Raw genomic sequence first — 19494 nt, 5'->3', positions numbered from 1 at the left:
TGTGACCTTCCCTTCTTTAACCCCTTCTTGTGTTGTCCTATTTCCCTGCCTACTTAAATCAAAATAATTCCTTAAGAAAAATGTTCTGGGACATCCTGTGGTCAGGGCAGGAGGAGGAGGTGAGCACTGATCAAGGAAGAAAACATCTTTTTGTTGGGATTGCACAAATCAGGCTTGAAAAGGGCAAGTGGGGAGTGCCTGGGTGTAAAGCTGGGTGTGAGCCCCAGGGAGTTTGCAGGGCTTGGCTGTTGGTGAAAAGTTGCATTTTACTGGGAGGATTCTGAATAAGCAGAGCTGTGGATGTGTTGGCTCTGGTGACTTTCACATTTAATAATAAAAAAAAAAAAAGTTATTTACCATGGTAACAGTGACAGGATTCAGACAGCATTATTTTTAGTCCTGTAAGTGTGCTTGGAGTGGTTTTCTCTGTTCAAATAAAAAGCAGCAAACCCAGAAATTCCAACTTCCAGCTGCAAGTTTGCCTTCCCTGTAACGCAGCCATTCCACAAGAGCTGGGTGTGTGCTGGGCATCAAAAAAATGATTTCCTGGTACTTTGAGCTGAAATGTAGCTGTTTAGCTTGGGCTCCACTTCAAAATCCCTGAGTGAGGCTGGGGGCTGGGCTGGTGATTCCTTACCTCAAAGGAAAGAAGGCTTTTAATTAATTTATTTTTTTTTTTTAAGTGTCTTCAAACAATTTTAATTTGGGGATATGAAACCCTTGCACGTGTGATGGGTGTGAGAGCAGAAACAGAAATGCAGCCAAAACATTGCAGGGGGGAAACCTGAAATGTTGAGGCTCCTTGGATCGGGTGGGAAGCTCCTAGGTGGAGGTAAAGGTGCCAAGGAATGGTGCAAATACTGGTGAACTGGAGTAAGAATTTAAGTTTTCATTTAAAAGCCATGCCTCCTGGCCGGGTGTACTCAAAAAAATGCAGGATTTTAAATATTTTTTTTTTTTAACTGTGCAGTTGGAAAGGCTCAAAGTTCCAGAAGCAAGCTTTTATGACAAACCTCCTCCAAAGATACTCAACTTGCAATTTCTATTCCTGCTGTCTGCATGCAGGGACTTCTGCTGCTGTTTTTACCAGCTTGGTTGTCAGGTGCTTTGGGTTCTTCTCCTCCTTGCACAGTGAGACTTTTCTAAGAGGTATATTGGGGGTTTTGTTGTTGTTTTTTCTTTCTTTTTTTTTTTTTTTTTTTTTTTTTTTTTGATTGTTTGGTTTTTTGATTGGGTTTTTTGGGTTTTTGGGTTTTTTTTTCTTTTTGGGTTTTTTTTCTTTTTGGGTTTTTTTTCTTTTTGGGTTTTTTTTCTTTTTGGGTTTTTTTTCTTTTTGGGTTTTTTTTCTTTTTGGGTTTTTTGGTTTTTTTTCTTTTTGGGTTTTTGGATTTTTTGGGCTTTTTGTTTTTTTGGATTTTTTGTTTTTTGGGGTTTTTTGTTTTTTTGGGTTTTTCAGGTTTTTTTGGGTTTTCGGGGTTTTTTGGGCTTTGGGGTTTTTTTTGTTTTTGGGGTTTTTTTTTGTTTTTTGGGGTTTTCTTGAGTTGGTTTGGGGTTGGTTTTTTGGGGTTTTTGGGTTTTTTGGGGGGGGTTATTTTTGGGGGGTTTTTTGTTTTTTGTGGGTTTTTTGGGTTTTGTGGGTTTTTTGGGTTTTTTAGTTTTTTTGGTTTTTGTTGTTGAGTTGGTTTGGGGTTGGTTGGTTTTTTTTTGTTTGTTTTTGTGGCTTTTTTGGTGTTGTGTTTTAGAGAAATGACACCCAGAGCCTTCAAGCACACAGCACAGCTCAGATAAAACCCTTTGCCTCACTACTTGGGCTCCCAAGCTCCCCACAGATCCCCAGATTTGTTTTACAACCTTATGATGGGACTCAGAGCCCTCATCCTGGTGTCCCCTTGGAGATGTCCCCTTGGTGTTGTCCCCTTGGTGTTGTCCCCCTGGAGATGTCCCCCTGGAGATGTCCCCCTGGAGATGTCCCCCTGGAGTTGTCCCCTTGGTGTTGTCCCCTTGGAGATGTCCCCTTGGTGTTGTCCCCTTGGTGTTGTCCCCTTGGTGTTGTCCCCTTGGTGTTGTCCCCCTGGAGATGTCCCCCTGGAGTTGTCCCCCTGGAGTTGTCCCCCTGGAGTTGTCCCCCTGGAGTTGTCCCCTTGGAGTTGTCCCCTTGGAGTTGTCCCCTTGGTGTTGTCCCCTTGGTGTTGTCCCCCTGGAGATGTCCCCCCTGGAGATGTCCCCCCTGGAGATGTCCCCCCTGGAGATGTCCCCCTGGAGATGTCCCCCTGGAGATGTCCCCCTGGTGTTGTCCCCCTGGTGTTGTCCCCCTGGTGTTGTCCCCCTGGTGTTGTCCCCTTGGTGTTGTCCCCTTGGTGTTGTCCCCTTGGAGATGTCCCCTTGGTGTTGTCCCCTTGGAGATGTCCCCTTGGTGTTGTCCCTTCTCAGAACCCTTCTGCAGGTCAGGCTGAGCTCCTGCTGCCCAGAAATCTTCTAAATGCTTTCCCCAGGTCTCCTGCTCCCCTCCAGCTCCTGCTTTATCCCAGTGCTGGTCCTGGCTCTGTATTTTCCTTAGGACCAACCCTTGGGTTCTGGGCCGTGGTCCCTGGGGGTTTTCAGCAGGACTTGGGACCTTCTCATTGATCCCTGGTGCCACCACTTCTCCACCTTATGGGACCTCCCGTAAATCCAAACCTCTGCAGCCAAGGTTTGGCTTTTTCCTTGGCTGCCCTTGCCCACAGCTGGGCAGTGGTGCTGGAGTCTGTCTGGGGGACCCAAACTCCTGAAGAATGGGACAGCAAGAAGGCAGAGGGACAAGCACTGCCCTTGTGGTAAGGGGATGGTGCAAAGGACAGGGACACAGAGAGATGGATTGTTACACATCTGAGGGTTGGGGCTGTTTCAGCTGCAGCTTGTGTGAAGTATTATTAATAATATATTACAGCAATATTATACATTAATACTAATAGTAATTATTATAGTAGCTACCGAATTATATTAATATTATATACTACTATATTAAGATACTAAAATAAACAATAATATAGAAACAATATAAAAAGCAAAATATGCATATTTGGGAGTGCCTGACCCTTAGTGCTTTGAAACGGTTCCCCTACCAAAATTTCTGTGTGTCCTCACGCTTGAGGCATCACAGCCCTGCTCAGGGGGGAATTTTAAATTATTCAGCATCTCCCCCATCCTCAGGTTTCAGGGTGACCCCCCTGGGATAAGTGGCAGGGCACGGAGTTCCAGCTCAGGTCCTGCAGCACCTGTGGCATCCCTGCTGTGCTGCTCTGCTTTTTCCTTCCTAACCTGGAGCTGAATTTCCCCTGCAGACCCCCGAGGGGGAGGCAGCAGTGCCCCTGAGTCTGTCCCCAGTGGCACCATCTCAAGCTCAGCATTGGCACAGCCTGTAAAGACCTCCCTGGTTAGAGCATCCTCCTGAGAAATCTTTCTTCACAGGTGGTTTGGGGTTTTTTTCTCTATAAAAAAAAAAAAAAAAAAAAAAAAAAAAAAAAAAAAAAAAAGCCCAACAAAGTATTCAAAGGAAATAAGTCTCCAAGTGCCTGAAGGGAAACTGAAATGCCAGGTTCTTGCCTGTGCTGGGCTGAGTCACATCCAAGGTGCAGAATGAAGGGGTGGGTGGTGGCAAGCTGGACTCAGCAGGTGATGCTGGGCAGGCTCCAGGGTCTTGAAAATTAAATACCAGCATTTGAAAGCATCAGCGAGCTACTGAGCATCTTTATTTCTGCAAATTCTTGCCTCTGGATAAGCACCTTTTATTTATTTTATTTTTTTTTTTCCCCCAAAGCTTGGCACATTGGTAAGGAGAGGTGCAGACCTGACGCCTTGTCTGTGCCTCCTGGTGCTGCCAGCAGGGCTGGGGGCTCTGGAGCTGGGTTCCTGGGTTTCTGTGTTCCTTGGTGGAGTCAAAGAGAAGCTCCAGCCCAGCTCTTTGCCTTTTTAATCTGTTGCTGGCATCTGGTGACGTGCAGAGCCAAGCTGGCTGCAGGGAGTTAATGGAGAAGAAGGAGGAAGGTGTCAGAGCCCTGCAGGATGGCTCCAGGGCTGGCAGCTCCTGCCCCTTATCCTGAACGCTGAGAACAAACCCCAAAAGATGATAAAGCTGCCTCACAAGAAACTACAGAAGTTTTTCCTTAAAAAGGTAAAATGCTGTTTTTTGTTGTTCCTTTTGTTGGTGACAAAGTTTGCTGTGTGTTTGCAGTCAGCCTGGGGGTTTTGTTGGGCTGGGATGCCTCAAGCTGATCTCTCCATCTCTGTGACTTTGGGGCACAAGGAAAAACATCCCAAATGCACCTGAGCAGCACCTGGTTTGATTGCAGTTTGCAGGTTCTGTCACCCTCTTGTGTTTTACACCTTGCTCCTTGACCTGGAGCACTGAATATTCTGAATTTGCCAAGTGCTTTAGTGCTGGGTGTTTGCAGTGTAAGAGGGAAAGCTGCTCCCCACTGCTCCTCATTTAAACCCCCTGGATGTTTAATGTGTGGATTGTGGAGTTTTACTCTTTGCAACCATACCCGTGTCACTCATGGACAAATGGAACAGAAAATAGACTTTTAGGTAGAACTGTGAAACTACCCTGGTTTTAGTTTAAAACTGTGTCAGATTTTTCTGTGGAGCACTGCACCTAGCTAGGTATTGAGCTCTGATCTTCATCTACCTGATACAGTATGTTTTATATCTGCATTATCTGTTCTGGAAACGTATAGAAAAATGTATGTTATGAAAATATATCTATGCTGGCTTTTTTTTCCCTCTTCCTCCTCAACTTGGCTGCTCCTGGGAGCAGTGTGGCTGCTGCTGAGGAGCACGGTCTGTTCGTGCTGTAGAGCATCTCAGTTTTGGTGCAGCCTTTCCCAGCTGGAGTTTTGTGTTTTCCCCATGCAGGGGAACTCAGCTCTGTGCTGCTGCTTCAAAACAAAGCATTCAGCTTGGGTCCATTCTAGCTAAAACAATTTTAAAAGGGGTACAAGAGCAGAGAGTTTCAGGGGAAGGTAGAACCTGGCACAGAGTTCCCTGATTTTTTTTGATTTTTTTTTTTTAGTTCTTTCTGGCACCTTCAGAGGGGCAGATGGTTGGTTGTACCTCTTAGGAGTAAATTTCCAGCATTTAAATGTTGTGATGTTGGAGATCTGCAGCTGAGCTGCTCCTTTTTGGGGCTTCTTATATTGACCAAAAAGGATTTTCTTTTTCTCTGAAGTCCCCTGCTCCTTCCTGCCAGCCAGAGCTGATGAAATGGTCCTGTTCCCCCTGGTATGGAGCAACAGCTGGGGATTTTTCTGTTATATCCCTGCCTGTGGAACTAAAAGCACCCAACTGATTCGTGAGGGTTAAGTGCAAGGAGGAGCTGAATTGTGCTACATCTGATTTTCATGAAGTTGCTGGAAATGGATTTAATTGAGCTCCTGGTTGGCAGTGGTGAAGTGAAGGTGGGTGCAGCCAGGAAGGTGATGAGCAGAACTGGAGATGGGAATAGCAATAGGTCCCTGGTAGGCTCAAAAAAGATTCATTTGTGGTGTCAAACGGGAGTCCCAGGCTGCCTGTGCTGATGGCTCCTGGAGCTGGAGGGAGCACTTTGCACAAACTGATTTTATTTGTGGTGGTGTGAAAATTGGTGAAAATGCAGCAATGCTTCCAAGAGTTGGGTGCTGGCCTGGTTTGCAGAGGCCTTTTTAATAAATGAGAGGGAAGAGAGGAGCCACAAAAAGAGTGGCTTGTTCTTACCCTCTGCTCCATGTTCGTGCCTGAACACAGGAGGAGAGGAACTTGAGTCCTCCTGACCCCGTGCTGAGGTGTCAGGGACAGGAACCAACAGCCTCTGTCATCCCAACCTGCCAGATTACAGCCAATTTTAGTGCTAAGAATAAATTAATTTCCCTTTTTTCCTAATGGCTGGTGCAGGGGAGCAGGCAGTGTGGGGTAAGAAAAGGGAGGAGAGCTGGAGGATGGATTGAGGGAACGATGCCTTTGGTGGTTGGGTCTTTTCTGCATATTTTTAAATTTTGCTACAATTTGGTGTTCAGCTCCTGATGTCTTCCATTGCTTGGTGGCCACTGTCACATCAAAAATCCTTTTTAAGTTGAAAAGGGGCCATAGTTCCCTTCTTCCTTTTGTGACTGTGACTTTCCAGTGATCTCTCCTTGCTCAGTCTGCAAAGACCCAAATGTTTGGTCCGTGAGACTCTGCGTTGGTATCAGGTGTTTTGTAGCATGAGGCTGCCTCATTTTATGGGTAGATAAAATAAATTTTCACTTTACCATTATGAAGAGCAGTGGGGCAGTGTAGGGATGGAGCCAGGGATGGAAAAGGAGTCTTCTCAGTTATTCTTCCCATTATTTTTCTGGGTTATTCCCAGCCCCTGCTGCCAGGAGCTCTTGTGGTCTGGATGGGCTTGGAGGAAGAAGAGTTTTGCCACACATCAGTGTGGGGTTTTTGGCAATTCCCTGCTTTGCTTGTGCATGGAACTGGCTTCCCTGCTGCCCCCCAGGTGTAAGCTGGTGGCAGGGGACAGCTGTCACCTTCTGAGCCCAGGAACTGCCAAGTTCCCCAGATGTCTCAACAAGGATCCTTGCTGGGAATTGTATTCCAGGAAGTGTTTTCACCTCTCTGAGCCTTTGGCTCCCAAGTTGTTCATCTCTTGAGTGGCAGAGGATGGAGCTGTGTGATTTTTTTTTTTTTTAGGCTGCTTTGACAGATTGCAGGGGAAGCTTTAAAAACATGCAAGTCCCCTAAACTTTACAAGACCCAAGATAGTCCTCAAAAAAAGTCCTTTTGACTTTTTGACACAGTCAAAAAATGTGCTTGTGTTGAGTTCTTGGCAACTGTCAACATAGAATGAGCTGGACAGCTTGCAAAAAGAGGGAAATTTCCTCCAGGTCAAGGCTTTTAAAAAGAGAGAAGTGAAATTCTGAGTTGAGCAATGGTTGTAGTTGTGTGTTATAATGTGCATAATGTGTGTAATGCAACAAATAGTCAAATAATATGCATATCAGTATCTAATTAATGCTGGCCTCCCATCAGGTGTAGAGCACTAGACAAAACTTTAGTGTGTGACAACCAAAAACCTGGATCTCTGTAGAAAAGGAATGTTGAGGTTTGAATATAAACCACTCCTGAAGCTGCTTGTCATCACTTTCCAACTTCTGTTGGGAGCTGATCACAAAAGGATTATATAGATAAATATATAATATATATATTTATTAATATTATATATTTTATATATTCTAGTTTATAATATATAATTTATATAATTATATTATATATATTATATATTCTAATATATACATATTACATTTGTTTCCCCCTGCAACAAGGCTTGTCCATATTTCTGCCTTTATTGGTGCCAGGGTTTTATCTGGGGGAAGGGGGGGGAAGGGTTTGTTTTTGAGCTGAGCAGCACCCAGCTTCTCACCTGACTCAGAAATAGCTGAACCAGCCAGGCCTGAAAGCTTGCAGAAGAACTGAGCCTGAGGCAGCTCTCTGGCATGGAAAACATCACTGAAATAGACTTGGGTTGGCAGAAAGAGGAGCAGCTGGAGCAGGGTGAAACCCAGTGTGAGAATTTCAGGTGCCCGGGTGGGGCTGTGCTGGCACCTCAGCTGGGATCCAGCCATCACTTCAAGGGCTCCACACAACAGCAATGCAGATGGGCAAGAAAATCTTAAAGGGGAGGGAAAATGGGTGGCTTTTAAAACGTCCTAAATAGAGGTTTGGATGTCCTGGCAGCAGTTGTGTGTAAGAGATTTGTGTGTGATGTGAATGCTCCCTGGATTCCTGGTGTGAAGCCAAGGGGTAAAACGTCAGCATCCTGCCCTGAGCCCAAATGATGCATGGGGATGGTGCTTGGCTCTGCAGTGGCAGGATTCCTCCTCCCCCCTTTTTAAAATGACAGAGAAATAGTTAAAACAGGAAAAAAAAACCCAAAACAACACATAAAAAGCCAAAGCAATACTAAACTGAAGCACAAACCCCAAAGCTGACAGGGATGCAGGGACAGCTGTGTCCCACCTCTCAGGTCTGCACCTCTTGACATCCTATAAAATTTTGTGTGTGGAACTAAATACAGTCTTAATGCTTCAATAAATGTTGGTCAAGTGGGAGACAGACCCTGGGAGCAGCATGAGAAAAGTTGAATTGTTTTGACCCAGAAAACCCCCTGTAACAGCTTATGGAGGGGGCAGAGGATGAGGAACCCCTTGGTTTGTCTCCTTCCTTCTCTTTGTCTCCTTCCTTCTCTTTGTCTCCTTCCTTCTCTTTGTCTCCTTCCTTCTCTTTGTCTCCTTCCTTCTCTTTGTCTCCTTCCTTCTCTTTGTCTCCTTCCTTCTCTTTGTCTCCTTCCTTCTCTTTGTCTCCTTCCTTCTCTTTGTCTCCTTCCTTCTCTTTGTCTCCTTCCTTCTCTTTTTCTCCTTCCTTCTCTTTTTCCTGTGGTGTCCCCAGTGATTCCCCAACAAGGTCTCCTTTGGGTGGCACTGGGAAGGCTGGGGAATAACAGGGATATCACCAAGTTCTGCTGGCTGGAGCTCCCAGGTGGGAAGAAGCAATGGCAAGGGCTGAAGAAAAAGACACAGGGGATTTTGACATTAATATTTGCAAAATTGCTGGGGCTTCCCTTGCTATTGCTAGCCCAGTAAGTCCTGTCATTTCTGATCTTGTTTAAGAGCTGTTAAGAGGAAGCTCCCAGAAACACCAGTGCTCAGATTAAAGGAAATCCAGGGAAAAGAAGTGTGTGTGTGGTGTCACACACTTATTCCCACTCAGTTTCGTGTGGATGTCTTAGAATTACCCGAAATGTTCTCCCCAGAGCCTTCTTGCACAGGGGTGCAGGGCAGTAGGAAGAGCTTGGAAGACTCGTTGCCATGACAACCGGTGCCTGAGGGGCTGATGCTGAGTGTGCAGCCAACCTGAGCTTTTGTTCTTGCTCCAGGCAGCATCCCCCAGGTTCCTCTGCTCTGCAGACACTTCCTGACCTGTGCAGGAAAAACAAAATTAAAATTCAAGGGGGGAGGTTTGTTGGATCACGTTTTCCTCCCCCTTCTCCTTTTCTGGCCCGTTTCTCCCAATGTTAACGCGTTGCTTGGTTAATGCATCGTTCACTGCTGAAAATTGTCATCCAGAATCTCTTGTTCTTTCAGCTGCAGGCAGGTGCTGGGGCTTTGTTCTCCAGGATCTTGCTCCTGGCATTTGGGAAATACCCTGGGGCTTCAGCCATGTCCCTCTCTGTGCTGGGACAGATGCTGGAGTGCTCTAACCCCTTGCAATTAAAAAAAAAAATCTGATTTTTGGAAAGGATCCCCCTGAGGGGCTGACTCCTCCTGTCAGATACCTGTGTGGGATGCCAGAGGAAAGCACAGGGCTCAGGAAAGTGTTGCATGAGTTTCTCCCCAGTTTGCTCATTTTTGGTACAGGGGGGGAATGGGATTTCTTAGTGCAGTTGTCAGTGGCTCTGTACTGCAGCTGATGGACCAAGAGAGCAGCAGCCATTGCTTTCAGATCAAGTCTTTAAACTTTTCTATACTTTGAGGTTTTTTCTTGTGTGAGGATATGTGGCTTTCTGGAAAGAGAAGGTTTTGGTGCTTTTTTTTCTTCTTTCTTCTCTTTTTCTTCCTCCTCCCTCTCTTTTTCTTCCTCCTCCCTCTCTTTTTCTTCCTCCTCCCTCTCTTTTTCTTCCTCCTCTTTTTCTTCCTCCTCTTTTTCTTCCTCCTCTTTTTCTTCCTCCTCTTTTTCTTCCTCCTCTTTTTCTTCCTCCTCTTTTTCTTCCTCCTCTTTTTCTTCCTCCTCTTTTTCTTCCTCCTCTTTTTCTTCCTCCTCTTTTTCTTCCTCCTCTTTTTCTTCCTCCTCTTTTTCTTCCTCCTCTTTTTCTTCCTCCTCTTTTTCTTCCTCCTCTTTTTCTTCCTCCTCTTTTTCTTCCTCCTCTTTTTCTTCCTCCTCTTTTTCTTCCTCCTCTTTTTCTTCCTCCTCTTTTTCTTCCTCCTCTTTTTCTTCCTCCTCTTTTTCTTCCTCCTCTTTTTCTTCCTCCTCTTTTTCTTTTTTTTTTTCCTTTTTTTTAGTGAATGACTCCTAACTCTGGTGATCTCCAGGTCACACCATTGCAGCTCCTGCCCCACACTCTGGCTGATCAGAGCTGACCCCTGCAGAGGATGCTGCATGGGATTCAGCAGTAGCTGTCATGGTTTGTTGGGCCTCATTCTGCACCTGCCTCAGCACCTCCAGCCTTGTCCTACAACCCAAAGGACTGTCCCCTGTCCCCCCCTGGAGCACCCGTGGGTAACAACCCCCTCTGGGCCTACAAACCCCCTGGGGAGCTGGGATGAGGAGGGAGTTTGGAGCAGAACTTTACATGGGGAAACTCTTGGTGTTCAGGAAAGACCCAAAACTGGGGTTGGAAAGGTTTGGGTCAGGAAAGACCCAAAACCCGTATTCTGAGTGGTTTCTGAGCTTGCTGTGCATCCCAGCACAGGGCAGTGGGGTTTTTCTGTAGAGAGGCAGCAGCTCAGCAGCCTCTGGGGGGACAGAGCCAGCATCCAATAACTGATGTACATTCTTTCCACTTAGCCTGAACCTAAATTTTTCCTGTTTTTTCCTTCTTTTTCCTGCTTTTTCCTTTTTCCTACTTTTTCCTTTTTCCTGCTTTTTCCTGTAGCCTGTTATCTGAGCTTAATACGTGTGCTACATTTATCTCACCCCTCCCAAAAGCAAAATATACTCTGACTTTCCTACTTCCACCTTCCAAGCCCAAATGACTGCAGCCTGGCAGAGGCACAAGTGATGCTCAGGTGAAAGATGCTTGAAACACTCTCCCTAAAGCTCTGGGGAAATCGAGAGGTTTTTTTTTATTTATTGGAAGACAATGGGGTTTTTAGCTCTCTAATTCATTGTGTGACTATTTTATTTTTTCCTTGAGATATTTTTTTTTTGCCTGGTGGTGCTCATGCCCTCCAGGGAATGGTTCTACCTGTGAGTTGTGGCAGCACCCTCTGTTCATTCCCAGCGTTGCCTTCGGGCACTTCTTCCTTTTTACCCAGGCAGGATCTGGAGCCTTTGTTCCACCAGGCCTTGGGATGGGATGGATCACTTCCTTCTTCTAAAACCAGAGCTTTTCTTCCAGAAAACTGGAGATCTCTGCCAGGGAATGGATCTGCTTCCTGTGCTGGTCTCATTTGGGTTTCATCCTGTACTGAACTGCAAAGTTTTGGAGGGGAGAAGGACTTTCCAGCTGCAGAGTAGTCATGAATATCTTGTCTGATTTTTTTTCCAGCTCCACTGTTTCCCTCACAGGTATCCCAAGGAGCAGTTTGTGCTTTTTATTTCCCCCCTTTGATTCATCCCTGTTCCATCTCCTGGCTGACTTTCTGCCAGGAGAACTTGGCAGAACTTTCTTTTAGAACTTGGGTCTGTTCTGTTTGATCTCTTGTTTTTCTCTTTAGCACCTCATTTTCAGAAAGCAGTGAGGTGCTAATAGCCTAGCTGAGTGAATTAGGAATTTTCTGAATTTAGGAGGTTTCCTAATGCCAGGACAGTACAAATATTCTCAGTTGTCTTTGAGCTATTTTGCTTGTGCTGCCTCCTCTGCAGAACAATTTTTTTTTTCCTGTTTTTTTTTCCTGTCCTCTGGCATCATCCCTGTGTTCTTTGCCTCCTTTTCAAGTGATTTCCCACTTGTTTTGCCTCTACCCATCCTTCAGCACTGGAGGTACCAGCAAAGGACACGTGCTGGGCACCTTCTGCTGCAGGCACGAGCATCCTGCCTGCTGGGATCTGCTCCAGCATCCCCAGCCCAAGCTCAGTTTCTCTCCCTCTTTTGCCACTGTCCTTTTCCTCCTTTCCCCTTTGTGCTCTCTGCCATTTCTTTAATTGCCAAGAAGCAATTTCTTTAATTGTCTGGGGAGCAGGTTTAGCTGAGCTCCTTTTCTGCACATGCACCTGGGTTTTCTTGCTTATCCTGTAGGTATTGGCATGTTCCGTGGGACAAAACATGTTCCATGTTTTGGGGTGTGGGTTTTTTTTTTTTTGTTTTCTTTTTTCTTTCTCTTTTTTTTTTTTTTTTTTTTTTTTTTTTTTGTAGTTTTTCAGGGTGATGCAGCACCTCCTTCCAGCAGTCACTGACTGACCTTCAGAAAGCACTTTAGAAAGGGGTGAAACGTGCAAGAAGTGTTCTCTTTTCAAGCTCCTGGGGAAATAAAAGCTGCAAACTTGGCACAGAACCTTGGCTCTGCCTTCTGGTGCTTCTACAGACAGGAAAGGCTGAGTAGGCAAAGAAGGTGCCTTCCTCTACATCCCCGGGTATCATGGGCATGGTGTGTGTATATATGTATGTGATATATATATATATATACTGTATACATCACTCTTTTCCTTTGCTTGGCTTTTTTTCACCCGTTTTAAGCTTCAACTTGGGTGATTTTTGAAGGAAATATAGGCATATACACCACTTTTTTTTTTTTTTTTTTGAGTAACAAAGCTGTACATGTACATCCCTTACCTATTTCTTACTAGCAGCTGTATCAGCTCATCACTGTCTACCTTAAGCAGAAAAAGTGACTCTGAGATGCATCTGCATCATCTGTATTTCATCTCTCACTGGTTTCCTGTACCAAGCTGAGGGATATTTCAGTAAAACCACCAGGAATTGTTAGAGACAATTTGTAACCTGGCACATAAACTGGAATTTAGTAGTTAAAAAGTGCTGTGAGCTGCCCATGCAGGGAGGTTGGACCTTGGGCGATCTCTAAGGTCCCTTCTAACCCAAAGCATTTTATGATTCCACGTTTCTAAGGCTGCTCCAGTCTCTGAAAAAAAAAACAACCTCAGGGTGAGGGTTGGGGTGTCTGAGGTCCCCAGGGGAGGATCCCAAGTGATGCTGTGTCTGGAGGTCATGGGATCCTCCTTTGGCCCAAGTGCAGACAGTGGGGTCCTTGTGCAGGAACCTGTGCCAGACAAAATCCCAAAGGTCAGGGCAGGGAATGTGCCTGGGGTGCACAGCAGGATCAGGGGTTGCAGGAGTCTTTGTATTTATTTTTTTTTTTTTTTCATCCTCGGATTGAAATCAGGGATGTTTGTGAAACTTGAAGTAAGAGGTGTTGAGGGAAAAACAAATTTATCTCTAATGGCCATCTCAAAAGTCTTAAAATGGATTGTTAGGGGTTTTCTACATGCTAGAGCCCAATATATGTGGAAAAGAGAAATATTAAAGAAATACAATATATGTCTTTAGCTTGAATTGGGGTTAACATTTTCTTTTACTATAAGATTTTATTTTTGTGTTTTTTTGTTTGACTCCCAGCTCTCAGGATCCAGCTATTCCTCAGCTCTGCTTTTAGGGGAGGGAAGTGCAGCAGAAGCCACACAATTTTTCCTATAGGGTTCCACCCACCCTCCAATGTACTCTCTGTCTGCAGGGAGGGAGAAAAAATTCAAGTGCAGGAAGCAACCTCCTTGCTGCAAAGTTGGAAAAGCTTAGAATTGAATTTTTGGGAAGCTGGAGTGGAAGAGGTGAAAGTATAGGATGGAGAGAGGCTGAAGAAAGGGGAGCTGATCTGTGTTCCTAAGGTTACTCAGTTTAAATGGAAACAAAGGCAAGACTTTTCTAGGATAATTTTCCTCCCCTTGAAACTTTTTTGGGGAAAAGTTTGCCAGGGCAGCTTGCTCCTGGATTAACACCAGTCTGTACCTGCAGCCCTGGGAAAAACCCTTGTAAAATTAATAAAGCATTCCCAGATTTTCACACCCAGTCCAGCATGGACACAGCTTTGTTGGGAAGGAAATGGGAAGTGAAGTTTTTCCAACATTTCCTGCTCAGCATTCAGAACTTGAAGCTTTTTGCTCTCAGTGCAAGGAAAGGCACTTGAGTCAGATCCCAGGGAAATAACTGAGATGTCAGGCAGCTGTTGGCTTTCAAAAATTGCTGTAAACAGGGGATTTTTAAGCTGCCAACATCTTTTGGCAGGGGCAGGCAGAGATTTGTGTGCTAATAACAGCTCAGAGCTGCCCTGGAGAACAGAACCCAACAACTCTGTGGTCGCAGCCCCTGGTGGGAGCTTCACCCAAACTCCTCCTGTGCCCCAGCAGCAACCTGGCAGGAAGATTTGAAGGATTTTAAGGATTTCAGCAGCTGTCCCACTAGACTTCAGCATGCTGCCTGGGGACAGAAAAGTGCCAAGCAGCCTGCTGGAGAAAATGTCCCCAAGTTTGGGGTTTGGCCCCTGGGTTCCCTGATGCAGCTGAGCACCCCGGCCTCATCTGGCTACTGCCCCTCTTTGCTGGGTTGCCAAGGGACAGGGAGGGAGAAACATCCCAGCCAGGCTCTTTGGGAAGCAGCTGGAGCTGAGGGAAGTCAAAGGGGAGGTTGTCAGAGAGGAGGAGAAGGCAGGAGAGGCATCAGGGAGCTGGCTGACTGAGGGACACTGCTGAAAAAGGAGGAGGAGGTGGGGAGGGGAGATGTCTGCAGAGAGCTGAGCTGGGAAAAAGCAAGCAGGGTGACTGGAGAGAGGATGGGAATGGGTGTTCTGGGGAAAGGGAGAAGGAAAGGGGGAGGGAACACCTGGAAGGAGGTGGCTTGGGTGGTGGCCACTCAGGTAGCCCACTGGCCATGAGCTCCCCCTGCTTGGTGGCAAATATCCAGGCAGGTTTCAGGCAGAGAAAGGAAGGCAGGGTTTTCCTTGCTGTTGCTTGACAAGTCCTCCTAACCTACAGCAGGCTGGCAGGAGCTCCATCTGGGTGCCTTCTTAATTAAGAAGTTTAATCTGCAATCCTACAAGCTGATTTGAGCAGCAGTGCTTACAGATGAGGGACTACTTTAATTTTCCTCTCTGCTCTCAGGGAAAGGCTTTTAAAAGGAAAAGGGAAGGTGCTGTGAGTCTTGTAGCTCCAGGTGATGTGTTAAACGTGGGGGATGTGCTTGTGAGGAAGTTTATGGTCTCTGAGATGCTGTGGGATGGAGCCCAGGTTCCTTTGGAAATGCTTTTTTTGGTGTGAAGTTTTTGTTTAAGCTGTATGGTAGTGACTTGCTGGATGGCAAGATAAAAGAGCTGAGTCTGGCTGTCCCTGGCTCTCCAAATGGGGCAGATTTGGACCTTTTACTTCCACCTGAAGTTTATTCCCCATTGCCAATAACTCAACTGCAAAGTGCCCCAAGGCTGGAGGTCAGCAGGGGGATAAGGTTTCACATTAACTGAATTGAAGGGAGGATGAGTACAAAAACATATCAAATCCAGTAATTCCTTCTAAGCTCCCACTAATCTCTGTGATTGTGGCTAATCCTGTGGGGTGGCACCAAAAGCAGCATGTGGGATCCAGTCCTGAGCAGGGATTTCAGCCTTGCAGCACTGGGGCTCTTTAGAACCTGCATTCCTCATCACTTTCTGCTCTGCCCAAAGCAGGAGAGCAAATTCAGAAGTGCCCCAATCATCATCCTTTTCCTTCTTGTCCTCTTTCTTGTCTTTTGCCTTGGGTGTTCTCAAGAAGCTTACACGGGATGGCACAAAAAATAAAGCAGGCTTTTTCCAGAGGATCTAAGGACACAGGTTTATTGGGGTTTAAACACAAAAGGAGGCATTGAAAAGAGGGAAGTTCCCAACTTGCTGGGAAAAGGCAAATTAATGTTCCTCATCTCTTGACTTGTCACATGCTGGGGCTGTGTTTACTTCAAGCCTGCTCTTCCTCCCCAGAACTATCCCAGATGAATAATGCTCTGTCTGCTCAAAGGGCCATTTCACCCACCATGGTTCCTTCCCATTCCTTTCATTTCTTTGGCCACTTACAAGTATTTCTTCACACAAACAAGCTGAAAAAGCCAAGCCCTCAGCTTAGAGCAAGGAATTAAAAGATGTCTCAGTGATGCCTAGACAAGATGATGCTTTTTGGGGATGTGCAAGTCTCACTCTGCCAGGTTTAATAACCAGGGAGTTTTGTCTGCCAGACAGAGCTGCACTTCAAAGCAGTCTGGGATCTGTGCCACTGGAGAATCCCACAATGGTTTGGGGTAGAAGGGACCTTAAAGCTCCTCCAGTCCCAACCCCATGGGTAGGGACACCTCCCCCAGCCCAGGTTGCTCCAAGCCCCATCCAACCTGGGCTGAGACCCTGCCAGGGATGGGGCAGCCACAAATTCCTTGGGAAACTGTGCCAGGGGCTCAGCACCCTCAGATTAAAGAATTTCTTCCTAATAATCAACCTCAATCTCCCCTCTCCAAGTTTTAACCCATTTCCCCTGTCCCAAGCTCTCTGGCAGGCAGAGGCTGCAGGCAGAGGGGCAGTGGCCATACAGCTGCAGCCCCACATGCTCCCTGAGGAATGCAATTTATCTGCAAATCAGCTTTGTTTGGGGTTTAGCTTCATAAGCTTTTATTTACTCTCTGCAGGCCCCGATTTCTGGGCAAAGAGCTCCTCAGCTTTAGCAGCATTACCAGCAGGGCTTGGAGGGGCAGCAGATGGGATGCTGCTCAATCCAGCTCCTGCCTCAGCAGCATCAGTGCTTTAGATCCTTTGGTTTGGGGTTTTTTGGGTTTTTTTTTTTTTTTTTTTTGGTTGGGTTTTTGGTTTTTTTTTTGGGGGGGGGAACCCCAGCATTAACAACTGCTATACATGGATTCAGCATTTCAGCCCTGACAATTGGTAATGGGAACTCCTGAGTGTCCTGCCTAGAATTTGTTTTAATTAGCTGCTTCTTCAACTTCCCTTTTGTTCTGGTCTTGTTGTGGACTTTTGAGCTTGAATATGTTACCCAAGATGAAAATAAAGCTTGTACTTAAGGATAATTAGAGGCTTTTATTCAGTTGGAGGGATTGGTATCAAGATACGATAAAGTTGAGAAAGTTAAAAGAGTATTTTATTTTTTTAAAAGAAAGGAATTTAGATCTTGTATGTAGGAATAATTTGCAATGAAGGAAGAAGAGGGTGTATGTGCACCCAAACTGCCAGGTGGTCCAAAGAAATATGAATTAGTGTGGATGATGGGAGATTTGCTTCCTAATCCCATTACTACCCCTAAATAAAACAGTGCTGGGAGAGCATGAACCAGTGTTTCCTAATCTTAGGGACTGCAGTGAGTGCACCCCTTACCTTTCTGAGTGATAATTTATGTATATATTATATATATAATAATTAGGAAGCCAGGCTGAGGGATTGGGGTTGTTCAGCCTGGAGCAGAGGAGGCTCCCAGGTGAGCTCAGAGCAACCTCCCAATATCTGAAGGGGCTGCAAGAAAGCTGGGGGAGGGCTTTGGGCACAGGGGGGTAGGGAGAGGACAAGGGAAATGGGTTAAAACTTGGAGAGAAAGGGGAGATTGAGGTTGGACATGAGGAAGAAATTCTTGAATTTGAGGGTGCTGTAATATATGTTGATGAATTTGTGTTCCTAACAAGTAAAATTCAGGAAAGAATTAAACTGAGAAAGAAGTGAATAGGGGGCTAGACACAGCAGTTGAGGAGACATGGAATTTTCCACTGAAACAGTGTGCATAGAATTGTAATCAATAAAAGGTAATTCCAGAGTTTTAGGGGTTGTGTGTGTGAGTGAAGCAAAGACTCCCCATGCACCCAGGGCTGTTTTGCTTATTGCAATTTTATTAATTAAATAATTAAGCCATTAACAGGATATTGAGTCTCGGTCATTTTTAACAGTGCTGAGCCCCTGTGCCAGGTTTCCCAGAGAAGCTGTGGCTGCCCCATCCCTGGCAGGGTCTCAGCCCGGGTTGGATGGGGCTGGGAGCACCCTGGGCTGGGGGAGGTGTCCCTGCCCATGGGGCTGGGACTGGAGGAGCTTTAAGGTCCCTTCCACCCCAAACCAGTCTGTAAGGTGATGGTTTTGTTGTCCCCAGGCTAAGCTGGGCAGAGCTCTCCCCTTGGTCTCCTTCTCCTGGCAGCTCCTTTGGACTGGGCAAAATGAAGCCCCTGGGCTCAGATGGTTTGTGCTCAGCATGGTGTTTGTTGATGTGTTTGTTAGGGACTCACTTTCCAATCCTTGCCCAGTTACTGGGCTCAGCAGGGATAGTTCTCTGACCACTCCACAGTTTTCCACTTGCCAAGGGGCAGTGGAGCAGCTGGAGTGACAGTGGAGGCACAGTGTCCCCATAGATCATACATCAGAGGGACACTGCAGCTGGGGATTCAGGACAAGGCAGACAAGGAATAACATTTGATCAAAGCCTCCTATGAGAGGAATTTCTGTAAAAGATGCTCTTTCTGGACAAGATGCATATAACTGGAAGCATTGCTTAGGCAGAGTGTTCCCTGAACAGGAGGCAGCCAATGGGAAGTGTAAGCTGTGGATTTTTTGCTTTTAACACAAAATTTTCTCTCTTGAGATGCTCCTTCTTTCCATTATTGTGGGTGTTTCACAAGCTGCTTAATTCTTCTCCCAGACTTGATGGACTTCCAAGCCCTGCCAGATAACAAGAGAAGCCCTGGCAGAATTCTTTCCCTTGTCTGTTTTACAGGACTGAGAGAGAGCTTTGCATCATTTCTTCCTCTTGTTAAAATTTTTTTTCTTTAGTTTTCCTTGTTTCTTATTTCTGGAATCACCCTGCTCTTCCTAGGCATGGAACAAGGGATTTGGAACCTGGTGGATGCTGCTGGGAAATGGCAGCTCCCTCCCTGACTTTGCTGTTTGGTTTCTGTGCTCCTTTTCCAGGGGTTCCTCAGTCTCTATCAGCAGAGCAGGCACTGGGACTTGCACTTTTGTGTCCCTGCTTGGGATGTGCCTGGAATAAAGCTTTGGATGTTTCCTTTGAAAAACACACTTTTTGAAAAACTATCTCTTTGAAAAGAAGTTTTTTGCTAGCAGAGGGCTAAAAAAGCACCCAGGAGGGTGATGTTTGGCTGCCTTAGGTGTTTCATCTGAGAAGATAAAAAGAAGTGGATTTGAAATCCGAGAGTAGAGAGGTTCTAGGAAAAAAAAATTAATATTTCTTGTTTTTCAGAGTTGTGGTAAACACACTTAAGAGTGTTGAACTTCTAGATCCATGTTCCCATGGGTGGTGACAGGGACTGGGGTATCAATGGTCTGTGATAAATAAATGAGATGCTGAAAGGCAGGGATGCAGCAACCATCCAGCAGCTGCTGAAAGCCCTGGGATGCTGCCCTCCAACGTGGGTGCCTGTAGTCTCATGGGTGCTTTTCCCACCCTCCCCCTTCCCAGACTTCTTGCTTTTGGCATCAGCACCCACATCTGCTCTTGGAAGCCTTCAGGTGGCACCCACTTCTCCCCTGGGAGAGCTGCAGGTGTGTTTTGTGACATGGGACATGGAGAGGCCCCAGGCTGAACGCACCCAAGTCCATCAGGACGCTGAGCAGAACCCTCAGGAAATCAGTGGGTGCTGAGGAGGAGCAGGGCAGGAAGACAAATTTTCCCCCTTCTTGTCCTGTTTGTGCCACCTCCCCAAGCCACGTTGCAGCAGGACCCCCAAAGCAGGTGCTGGACCAGCCCAGGATGTCCCCTTGGGCCCCACCATGCCTGGTGACCCCATGAGGCTCTCCTGGTGTCAGACACAAACCT

The 19494-nt window shown here is 46.1% G+C and overlaps 1 protein-coding gene across 1 annotated transcript in view; it reads left to right on the top strand.

Annotated features, from left to right (window-relative positions):
* Positions 1-3999: 3999 nt before the first annotated feature.
* Positions 4000-19494, top strand: part of RPS6KA2 (ribosomal protein S6 kinase A2) — a 157442-nt gene continuing 141947 nt past the window's right edge. Inside the window, exon 1 of the mRNA XM_071738827.1 lies at positions 4000-4150. Coding sequence (XP_071594928.1) covers positions 4103-4150 — 48 coding nt within the window. The 5' untranslated portion in view covers positions 4000-4102. The remainder of the gene's footprint in view (positions 4151-19494) is intronic.

Source organism: Heliangelus exortis, chromosome 3, assembly GCF_036169615.1.
Source record: "Heliangelus exortis chromosome 3, bHelExo1.hap1, whole genome shotgun sequence".
NCBI classification, from domain to species: domain Eukaryota; kingdom Metazoa; phylum Chordata; class Aves; order Apodiformes; family Trochilidae; genus Heliangelus; species Heliangelus exortis.
The sequence above is the reverse complement of the archived record's forward strand: the minus strand, read 5'-3'. Positions and strand labels throughout refer to the sequence as shown.